The sequence below is a fragment of the Paraphaeosphaeria sporulosa genome (genome assembly GCF_001642045.1).
Source record: "Paraphaeosphaeria sporulosa strain AP3s5-JAC2a unplaced genomic scaffold CC84scaffold_3, whole genome shotgun sequence".
In the NCBI taxonomy this organism is placed as follows: Eukaryota; Fungi; Ascomycota; class Dothideomycetes; order Pleosporales; family Didymosphaeriaceae; genus Paraphaeosphaeria; species Paraphaeosphaeria sporulosa.
The window spans coordinates 3,192,895-3,204,390 of NW_017253362.1; the positions used below are offsets into that span (position 1 = coordinate 3,192,895).

The 11,496-nt window shown below is 55.6% G+C and overlaps 2 protein-coding genes across 2 annotated transcripts; both read right to left on the minus strand.

Moving 5' to 3' along the window:
* Window positions 1–851: 851 nt before the first annotated feature.
* CC84DRAFT_1215496 (uncharacterized protein) lies at window positions 852–5,019 on the minus strand (the record flags this gene model as incomplete). Its single annotated transcript, XM_018182723.1, has 5 exons — window positions 852–4,232; window positions 4,279–4,451; window positions 4,501–4,859; window positions 4,925–4,949; window positions 5,001–5,019. 5 exons carry the CDS (start codon window positions 5,017–5,019, stop codon window positions 852–854), a joined length of 3,957 nt encoding a protein of 1,318 aa, XP_018039416.1.
* A 1,315-nt stretch (window positions 5,020–6,334) lies between these two features.
* Window positions 6,335–11,077, minus strand: CC84DRAFT_1116009 (uncharacterized protein). Its single transcript, XM_018175448.1, has 2 exons — window positions 10,234–11,077; window positions 6,335–10,187 (listed from the first exon to the last, which is right to left on the minus strand). Exons 1-2 carry the CDS (start codon window positions 11,002–11,004, stop codon window positions 6,549–6,551), a joined length of 4,410 nt encoding a protein of 1,469 aa, XP_018039417.1. The 5' UTR covers window positions 11,005–11,077; the 3' UTR covers window positions 6,335–6,548.
* Between the last annotated feature and the right edge of the window lie 419 nt (window positions 11,078–11,496).

The window sequence follows — 11,496 nt, forward strand, 5'->3', positions numbered from 1 at the left end:
TCTCCATGGTGTTAGTTGACGACATATTTGACGTCCTGGGTGCGGGGCTCGCTCTCTCTGTATACTGGTGCTGGTCTGAGTTGTGGAGGTCGGAATCTCGGGCGACGAGGCAGTAGACCCATGTACAAACAGTGCAGAGGCCCAGAGTGACAAGGGAAGAGGCAGGGGCGCGATGGGAGAGGGAACTCAAACGTGCGGTTTGAACGGGGCTTATATGTATCTATCATCGTGGGACTACGATCAGGGTCCAACAATCAAGCTGCAGGCCCGTCAATCGAATTGTGGGATTCCATGAAACCCTAACAAAGGAACCTAGTTTTTCATCTGTTTAGTATTCCGATTTCGCTTTCAAGATGCTACAAGCAACGAGCAAGCAGCAATGTGAGCTACCAACCAGTCTACACCATCATTTCCATACGAGAAAGCAGCCATATGAAGCAGAAGTCTTTTTCTTGCCTCGCCATATAGCACTCGCAACGTCCGCTTGAAACCTCATTCTGACCTCTTTCAAGACGGCACCAAACGCTCCCCTGCATTTATGCTTCTAACCCAACGACAGAGAATACAAAAAGACATACAATAAGCACGATGGCATCGACTCCAACAAGCACTCATTCAAGTAATTACATCTATCTACGCCCTCTCTCCCCTTTTCTGTTGCCCTACCAAACACCCCAAACCCCTTCCGCCCAGGACTATGCCACTAGAAAAGAATGCATATGCACATTAAATAAAACGTACAGGTCACGAATCCAAGAACTATGCAACCCCCAAACTATGCCAAAACGAAGCCGTCAATCCTCGTAACATCGTTGATCATAACTGATCTCATAAGCCCGAGATAGACTAGTCTAATAGTGTCTACGCTGCTGTCCCTGCTGGTGTGCATATCTCGCCGCCGCCTGCGCCTGATCGAAGCTCGCGCCGTACGGCTGCGTAGCAGGTTGTTGCTGGTATTGCTGCTGCGGCTGCTGCATGAAGTACTGCGCCGGCATAGACTGCGGGCTTGGAGTGCCCCAACCGCCGGGCATCGGGCCGGGCATCGGAGTCATCATGCTCTGCTGCGGGAAATAGCTCTGCTGCGGATATGTCTGTTGCATCTGTCCCGGTGTAGAATATATGTACGCTTGCGGGTACCCCTGTGGTGAAGCCATCATGTTTGGCGTCGCATATCCCCCGGGAGTCGTGGCCATTGCCTGACCGATTTGAGGTTGCTGCCCCATCTGTTGCATCTCCATCATCTGACGCTGCTGTGCAGCCATCATCCGTCGGTCAATCTCCTTTTGCATTGCCGATGTACTATGATTCGCCTTTGCAGCGGCCTTTTCCTTTTCCCGATAGTCAATATATGCGGTCAATCCTGCAGAGGACGGCCTCTGCTCCATTTTCGGTTTTTTATTTATGTCAATAAGCGGCGTGTTTGTTATCCTCGCAACCTGTTCCTGTTCGCGGGCGCTGAGATTCGTAGGGCGTTTATCCACGAGCAAGGACGTTGGACGTTGTTCAAGAAGCTGGCCGGCACCTCGTGACAAAGGTCGACTGAGTGGACGGCTTGGCGGCCGTGCTGGACTATTGTCCACACCAAAGGATTGTGACCAATCACCCGAATGCGTTCGGCTTACAGGCGGAGTGTGTGACTTGGTTCTAGAATGAGCGTATGCTGGAGGCGTCATTGCTTGGCCCGGAATGGCAGCACGTTGAGCTACCCATTCTTCGGCTTCCACCCTCTGGCTATTGGGATGAGGCTGAGACACCATTCCAGGTTGCCAAGCCACGCTACGATTCTCTGAGATTTGGGGCGAACCGGAGGTAGTACGCATATGCATCGACATGGTTGGTGTGGTTCTACCCGAATATGACTGCCGTTTCTGCTCGCTCGCAGACAGCGCCAGATTTTCCTTTGATTGAGAGAAGCTGTTGTCATGCATGCCTTGTGTCATGGTACCACTGGTACCGGGGCGTTTGGTACTTGGATCCAGTAGATATGTGGGGCCGAAGTCGATTGCTGGCATATCGGATGTCACCTCAAGCGGCTTTGCAGCGGGTTTGTAATGCGTATCACCAACAACAAACTCCGATTTGGGGTTGAGATCTGGATTTCCCACAAACTTGAGCATGCCACTGCGTGGTCGATCTGCGTTTCGACGTACTGATTGCTGAGGCTGTGCTTCTTCGCTTGTTGTGCTGGCATAATCCGGGGTGGAGGTAGACAGGGCATCATCACGGCTATACCTGCTGCTTGACTGACTTGCTTGTCTCAGCAACGCTGGGTCGGTGTACTCGAGGCGGTCGAGGGCTTCGGGGTCGATTATGTCGTTTCGTAAACTGTCTAGAGTTGAGCTTGTTGTTGAGTGAGTTGAGCGGGTGTCGTCCCCTCGTAGGGGCAATGACCGACCTGGAACTGGCTTGCGCTGAATGTGGCTCCTTTCATTCTCATAAAACGCACCCTGAGCATATTCGTCGTTGTTTTGACGCAGGGGCAGCTCGACGTGCTCAGGCACAGGAGGACCGGAAGGTTGGTACGTTGCAGGCGGTCCTACAAACTGATCCTGCTCGACAAAAGGTGATGCAGGAATAGTCGAAAGACGATTACCAGGATATCCAGAGTAGCTGTTGTACGCACCCTCGGCGTATAGGTGATTGGCGGTGTCATTTTGATAGTTTTCGCTCCCAGCATTGCCGTTTCGTGCACCATTAGAGCCATCTTGACCTTTCCATGCAGCAGCGGCGCCGGCGACAGCAATTCCCCCAGGGATAGCTGCATTCGTTGCGTCTACCAGCTGGTGCAATGTTGCAGGGTCCATGTTGGCATTAGGCTTCGTGCCCGGGTGCTGCACTGGCACAGGAGGTTTTTGTCCCGGAGCATGAGCGAAGGTAGGGGGAGACGCTACAGGGCCTTGTGGCGGAGCTGAGGGTGCGATTTGAACGTCAGGGAGATTTCGAGGTTCCTCAGCCGAGTCTGGGCTGGGAGGCTCAGAACTGTCGGGCTCATCTATAGGCCTGGATGTGCCATTGATCTGACCATTTGACAAATCTTCGGGGCTTTCGAACCGTGCTAGGCGAGAGGATGGCTGTTTGTAGCCATGAACCTGTTCCGACACAGATCGTTGATGACGAGAGGTTGTGAATGCGGTGCTAGGCGGTGCTGAGTCGACTCTTTGTGGTGCCTGTGGCTCGACACCTTCTACTAAGGTCGGAGATGGCTGGCGCGTGGAAGGTTGCGAATGTATGGAGCCTGGCTCCTCAAACCTTAGGGTCCCACTGCGCGAGAGAGGAACATTGGTCCGGCTTTGCAAGGTGTTCCTCCGTGTTCCTGCTCTGCTAGTCGTGCTAGTCCTGCTGCGCGTTCGAGGCATTGTTGCCATTCGCTTGGAAGTCAGATCTTTGAGCTGTTTGCGCCATTGTCGCTCTGTCCAGCTGTCGCTGCCTTCGGTGTGGATCAAAGATACGACATCCCACATCTCTAGATAGCCGTAACGCCTGTCCGGCGGCATTGCAAACATGAGACCACGAGTGTCCAAGACATCCGCAACGAGCTTGTTTGGACGTCCGTACAATGCGAAGGTATCATAGACGGGGAAGAGGAATTGGAGCATAATTTCGAATCCAGTAATGGCTGGACGAGACTCTGGCATGATGAAGACGAATCCCTCGGTCGTATGCTCGGGCTTTGAGTGAACCGTGATCCTGCCCTCTACTTTCACCAATGTTGACTGATCAATGAGCTGCTTCGACTGCGGGTAAATGGCGTAACATGAATAGGCGTCCGTGACCGTCGCAATCGGCCGTGTCTTCTTGCCGACCTTTTTGGAATCGTAGAACTTGATGTCGCCTTTGAGTACAGTAGGATTTCGGTTGTACACGTCTTTCTTCTTTTGATTCTTCTGCAGTTTCGCGTATTCCTTCTCATCGGGCGGGCTAACAACGCACCAACACCGGCGCCACGGCGTCCCTGCACCAAACCTCACACGGACCCAGTCTTCATATTTGGCACGCTGTCGGTCCAGGAGTATGCGAATGTTGTTTAATTGCTTTCCCTTGCCAGCGATCAACGCTCCAGTATAGGCCTCCTGTAGCGAGGTGTGCTCGTACACGGCGAGCCGGATACCAGCGGTCCACTGCGTGAGGGAGTTGAAGGAGTTGAAGTGGAACAGGTATTTGTTGCTCGCAGCGGTGGATATGCTTAGGATATTGTCGAGCTTCTTGCCGTCCGCCAGCGTCATCGAGGGCATCTGCTGTGGTCAGTGGATGTTTCCCGTGAGTTTGTCTCTCACACACCATGGAAATGGCAGCGTCCGTCAGGTTGATGAATGTCGGCACGACGTCTGCATCATTTGTAGAGAGGTCAGGGTTGACCCTGTCCAGTTCGCTCGCGTCCCACAACGACAGGATGGTGCCTGCCAGTTGGGCAAAGCACTCCTGCCAAACGCGGTCTGGAGCGGGGCGGCCGCCTGCAGCTGTCAGTTTCACAAGCGTGCATGATTGGGACGATTGACGTACGAGAGTCGGTGTCGTGAAACTTGAGAAAGTAGCCTTCTTGGTACAGCTTGTTGGAGTGGCTGTTCAGGAACATGAAGATACGTTGCAGCTCGGGGAGAGTGTCCTGGCCAACCTCCATGACGGGCGGCTGGTAGGTCTGTATCATGGACAAGGGCCGCGAGGAGCGCCGCTGGTCTGGGAGCGCGTGCGGGTCAGGACTCGGCGAGTTTTCTTGGTTGTCGAAGCTGGCAGAGGCGACGGAGAACGACGACGCGTTCGGTTCTTTGGGCGGCGCGGTCGCAACGGTCGGGGATGCAGGCGCCGGAGAGGCAGCGGGCGTCGAGGCGGTCGACGTGTTGCGGCGGTGGAGCCTATTCCCACTGATGGCGGAGGGATGGGGTCAGCTGGGGCGGGTCTCTCAAGCGCGCGGTACATGGTCACATACCCCCATTCTGACATGAAAGAGAGAACTGCAAGCAGTCAGCGCAAGTCGCAGCAAGGGAGCACAGCAGGCCACGCACCTCTCTTTGGACGGGCCATGGCGGCTCGGGGCAATTGGCTGCACGAGCAGCGCGCTGGAGGACAGAGCAAATGTGTGCGCGGGCGCGGGCGTGGGCGTGGTCAGGCCGTGACGCCGTGTTGAGGCGCGTTTTCGCTTTCTGGGTTTCTGCGTCGGATGAACGCGGCAGGCGAGGGCAGCCGAGGCGCGTGGGCACGAATACGGCGCAAAGGTGCTGGCAAGCGCGCGGAAGCGAATGGAAGCAGCAACACGCGCTGCGGAAGACGCGGCGATGGAGGCAAGGGAGGACGAGGTGCAGGCGCGAGTTTGGAGAGGCGGGTGGAGGACAGCAGGACTACGTAGACACTCAAGCTCCCGGACAGCGCGGAGCTTTCAATCGACCGTGGACCAAGCAAGTGGACCTTGTGAATTCTGGGCACGTCCGCGGCGTCAATGACGAATGGCCGACAACGACATGGGCAGGCGGTGGAGAAGAAGGGTCCGTTCGCGCTACAAGTCCCGGTGCCTTGCAAGCTGCCCGTCTCATATGTCACTTGCTCCTCCACGTCCTTCGCTCTCGCATAGCAGCCCCGAGTTCGCCGGCTTGCGCGGCCTTCACAGAGCGGATGCAACGGCAACCGTGTCCGTTGTCCCCTTTGCGCACCGAATCAGCCAGGAACGGCTCTACAAGTATTGGAGCTAACTAGCTTTCGAGGCCGGCTGGCTTGGGCGACTGTACACTACCACGGCACGCCGCTTACGGAGATACTTGGCATTCACGACCAACCACCTGGGCATCCTCCTGCAGGCAAGACGGCGCGTCCTGGCGCCGATGGTGTTGAGGCTGTGCTGTGCTGCGCTGTGCTGTGCTACGTGCTTGGAGGTAGATTATACACAAGAGCTCCCGGCGGCTCAGCTGCCAGCATGCAGACCCAGGACAGGACAGGGGCTAGAAGTATATCCCACGAATTGCTTCGCGCTCGCCTGCAGGGATGCATTCATTTATTTCTCCAGGGTCGTACCTGATACAATCCTGCTGTCTACCACGTAGTCACCATGATCGCAGGCACCGCTACTCACTTTCTCATTGTCGTGCGGGCAGCGACATCGCTGACGAAGATTATCTATGACGAATGTGTTAGCCATGCACACGCGGCCCGGCACGTCTGGGACCGAGTCTATGGATGCATGGCCAGCCTAAGTCACATGATGTGGGGAAGCCCAGGATGGCTGGGCTGTGGACCGCAGTCCGCCATACCGTATGCGTCCTGGATACCGCACTAGCCCTCATTCACAGGCACTGCATCGGCCGACATGGCACTAAAATCTCAATTCACACTCCCAAGCAGCTACTCTGCGAGGAAGGAAGTAAAAGGGTATATCCGTCAACCCACCTAAGCCGCCGCCGAAACGCCACCGCTAGATGCAATAACCAGGGGAATCCTCCCATCGACCCATCATAAAATACAAACTGGCCCTCATGCCAAAGTAATGATCAATAAACGCCGTAAAATGCACGAGTGTAAACTGTACAAGGTCTCTTGCCCCAATGGCTTTCTCGCACACCGTCTTATCGGACGAGTCGCGCCAGATTAGCACTCCCCACCTTCATCTTCACCATAAGACGCGGCCTCTCGCCATCCTTCTTTACGACCGAAACCAACCCGCTCTTGGGCGTGGTCGTAAAACCGTTCGTGAATGGCGACTCGGTGCCTGTGCGTTTTGCAGGGCGAGGATCAATATCCGTCTGTGCCTTGCGCTTCCTAATCATGGCCAGCTTTGCCGGTGGGAGGCGTAGTATGATGTGCTTGCTCTTCTTCTCCTTGGGTTGAGATGGAGACGGCTTGGGGTGTTGCGAGGAAGAAGACGACTTGACTGGTTGCGAGGAAGACGACGGCTTGGGATGCTTAAGCGTCTTGATCTTGAGCTTCGGCGGCTTGGTGGTGTCGACAGTCGGTGTTGGAATAGGAGCAGGCGTTGATCTTGCAGATGCCGGGGCGGGAGTAGCAGCTGGAGACCGGGTAGGAGCGGGCGCCGGGATTGACAATTTGACCGGAAGGGGTTGAGGTCGGGGCGGCGCTGGTGCTGGTGCTGAGGTCAATTCCACGCCTTCCATAGGTGTGGATATTTCAGGAGCCTGTGTCGATGCTGGCGAAGGTGCTTGGGCCTGGAATGAGGGTGCCGGTGTCGAAGCCTTCGAACCATTCGGAGTGCCCGTGAAGGTGGCCGAAGATTGTACTTCTGGAACAGGGAGAGGACGTTTGATATCTTGCGAAGCTCCCGGAGGATTCGCGCGTACTGGAGTGCCGGGCGCGGATTCTGATGCAGGACGCGACTGGGCAGGCAGAGATGTCTTTAGGCTTAGGGGTAACGCATCTGCTGTCGGACTGCCCGCGGTACTCTTCCCCGTGCCGAACTTGATCGCAATCTTGGGCGCCGGCTTCGTAGCCTCCTCGACCACAGCCGCCGGAGCGGGTTTCGGCGGACGAAACATCTTGGTCCGAATCTTTTCTCCTCGGTAGAAGCGCATGCGAAGTTTACCTGAACGGGGGGGATCGACGCGCTCCACATTCCAGTATCGCGGATATTTCAGCGTCACAATCATCTTGTTAGCCTGCTCAACAAACATGTCGCAAATGTCCAACAGCTCAGACACAACCTGCAACGACGATCCGTTGGCTTTGAGCGCCTCTTCCAGCGCCTCTTTGAAGGCCACATTCTTGCCCAAGTCGACCCTCAGTGCACGGAGGGCACCATCCAGCTTGGCGCGATCCTGTTTGTCTTTTCGAATTTGTCCTTCAACGTGCTCATTTCCAAGGACGAGGAGTCGATCATCAGTCTCCTCCCGCTTCTGGAGCTCATTCAGAATGACAGTATCGCCAACCGCAATCTGGCCAATCGCTATACCCATTATTCGGAGTAGTTGGGTTCTGAAGTATGGAGATGGGTCCGCATAGAGCTCATGGATCATAAACTTCGTGATGTGGTCCTTTGTGCAGAACGCTCCTAGGCGCACAAGACAATCCCATGCCTTCAACCGAACATTCTCTGCGTTGCCAGTCTGGCTATAGAACAGAAACTCGGAAATCTTTAGCGGCTTTAGACGGTCCTTCATTAGCCGAGCATCGCACTCCAGTGCGGTCGTGGTGAAGACGTTGTTATACGAAGGGATCCATTCGTCAAGACGCTTGTGACGATCGATCTCACCCATTGCCTTCTTTCTGAAGTCGATCTCTGCTGCCTGCTCTGTGAAATCGATGGAGATATTATCAGCTGGTGTCACAGCAAGGCACTCAGCCAACCCTCGCATGAGTGTGGCGAGGTAATAATCGTCACTGAAATCGTTACCCCGATTATCGTTATGGCGAATGATATCGAGCAGGAACTGCTTGACTTCGGCAGGCGTTCTTCCATCGCGTCCCTTCACCTTTGCAATGGCCCGAGGAATAGCACACTGCACATTGTATAGAGCTCGATCGGAAAAGTCATTGGGCCGCGTCATATCCGAGTTCGAGACAAAGAAGAGCGTTTGGAAAGCCTTCTTCAGATGGTATAGCCCAATCAGCTCCACCGGACCATCAATGTGCAGTTGATTTGCGAGGAGTTCAGCCGCCATCGTCCGGATGCCGTGGAAATACCGAGCGTCCATGAGCGTCTTGACAAGGAAACTGGAAATGATACCGTGTCCTTGCTTCTTGGCCAAGTATTGGATGGATTCCGCCTGTGCAACAACATCTTTGTCTTGTTGCAGTTGCGAGACGAACATGTAGGATGGCATATCGGTGATGGATATCTTTGCGAGCCATTCGAAATCAGCGTCTACTCGTATGTACTCGTACGCTTCATTCTCCATTTTCTGCTCGTCTTCAGTCGACCAGTCCTGGATCTTCCATTCTTCTGCTTCCTCCGAATTCAGGAACAGGTCACCAAGAGAATAAATAGTAACCTCGTCTTGTTCCCCAGACGCGTCAGCTCCTTGTGCCTGCGCCTGTCGCTCCTTGTTAAGCTTATTGCGTTTGATGCGTTTATATTTGGTGTTATAGGGGATCTCGGCCCGCACTTGTGACGAGTTGATTTCGATGATGTGCTCGTATGGTGTTCCGTCTGCTTCGTGGATACGGATCGTCATGGGCCCAACAAAGGCAGGCAAATCTGAGTTCGGCTGAAATGATCGACTCCGCTCCTTAGCTTCGCGCATAAAGTCGGTGGAGCGGAGCGCCTCATCATTAATCGGACCGCTTTGTGACTGCCGGATAACTAAATTGACCGTCTGCCTCTTCTTGTTGAATGTCGGGTGGCATTCGAATATTGGATAGCCAGCTTGATATACCCACTGCTTGAAGAAGCCGTCGAGCTTTTGATGGCCGACCTTCTCACAAAGTGAGAGGAAAGCATCCGTAGAGATGGCACCGTTGTTAAGCGAGCCACCAGCCCGGTTCAACAGCAGTCGATATAGGCAGCGGTCCACGCCATTCTTTCCACTCGTCTTAACAAGACGGTTGTGAAGTATGGACAGCACAGCCAAAGCTTTGAGATCCATAAATTCCTGCGCGCCATGGTCCAGATGGATGTATCGGCCCAGCTCGTACAACGAAGGTCGTCGCACGTCCAATTGCAGAAGTTTATCCATGTATTGCTTCTGTCGAAATCGATGATCATTACGTCCAAGTAGGTCGCGCAGGTAAAACTCGGTCATGAACCAGGATGCTCCTGCTATTATCCAGTGGTCGCGAAATTCTTGAGCAATGACATCGACACCAATCCACTGGCTCGCAACGGCATGTACTAGAGTCCGTGTGGTATGCTCTAACGGTTCCCAGACGCTCTCTGGGTACAGCAATCGAGAGCTGCAGATGGTGAGTGCCATGGTATGCGCAGTGTCGTAAGGTAGATCATCCACGAAAACAAGTTCGTACGATTTCCCCAGTCGATAAGTCTGATAGCAGTCTACGAAGCTATCAAGCGTCCTCGGTATCATCTGCGCGCTGTTGCTGAGTTCGTCCTCCCTCCCCGGCAAACAGAAGGCGTGTACCCGAACGGCTTGATCCTGCAGGCGGTCGCCTTCAGACTCGGTGCGAAATTTCGAGAGATCCACTTCTTGAAACGGTCCTATTGTAATGCCTACGTGCTGTGGGAGGATGCCACCTCCGGTGATGGGGTCTATGCGGAAGCTGGATGTAGTTCGGGTTGGATCCTTGGGATCGACAATCTGGGATGGTCAGTCTGGCTGTGGATGCAGGAACATGGAGTCTTACAGTGTCAGTCAGCTCGCCGGAGCAGACAGCCCGCATCTCCAACGCCCGCTCCTCCTCGGTCAAATCATTATCGTCATTAGATCCGTCCAAAACGCTATCGGCCTTGTGAACGCCATTCGCCTGCGACCCGCTGGCGGAGGCAGAACCCTTTCCGAGGGCATCGGCCACAGTGCGCGGGTACCGGACAGACAGCTCGAAAGGGATGCGCGTGTTCCCGTCATCTACGCAGGGGAACAAGGAGGAAGCGAAGCCCGGGAAGCCTGTGTTGCGCGTGTATACGTGGGGAAAGCGCGAGTCGCCCTCGCCGGTGCCGACGAAGTGCAGGCCGTCGCGGAAGTCGTCGAGCTTGTATTCGATCTCCACCACCAGCGGATCGCAGACAATCTCCTGCGAGCCCTGCATGCGCCGCGTCGGGATCTTGAAGTCCGGCGGCAGGGGAATCTTCAGCTCCTCCTCGATGCCGATCTCATGGCGGCCGACGCGGTTGCGCAGGAAGTGGTACTGGTGGATGGTGTGCTGCGGGGGCAGCCCCAGATGGTCGTACTGGTCGTGGTACTCGAGGTGGACGTTGCGGCCCAGCAGGCGCACGCGCGACGGCTTGAGCTGGCGGCAGCTGAGGTGGATCTCCTTGAGCTTGGGCGACTGCGGCTGGATGGTGATCTGCGTCTTGCCCTTGAGCAGGCGCGGACAGAAGCTGAAGTCGAGCTCCAGGCGCTGGCTGTCGACGGTAAAGGCGCTAGCGAGCGCGGGGTCTTCGCCGCCGTCGTCCATGGCGTGCAGCGAGTGCAGGCGGCCCTGCTGCGGTGGTTGCGTGGACGTGGCGTCGACGTTCGGCGCGCGATGCGTCGCGCTTCAAAGTCTCAAGTTGCGGACGAGAGCTCGTCGGCGTCGCCAACGGGCCGAGGGCCCACTTCGCTTGGCGGCCGCGGCGCCTGCCTTTCACCTCTGCTTGGCTGGTCCGCCGCGCTCCCAGCGTATTCCTCGCACGTTCGGAACTGCGGTGCTGAGCTGCGATGATGGGCTGCATTGGTCACGTGAAGCACGGCGAGCCCTGGAGCCCTGGAGCGGCTCGAACAGCTAGATCGAACGAGCATCGGCTACAACCTGGTCCATGGCAAAGCGCATTCTTCCCGTGAGCGCTGTTGCTGACGCGACGGTTGCCAGAGGCTTCGACACCACTTTGCGCACCATGGGGCAATGCAGGGCACTTGGATCCTTGGCCAAGCACTTGACCATGGTACACGTGGAGAGAAACAGCAAACG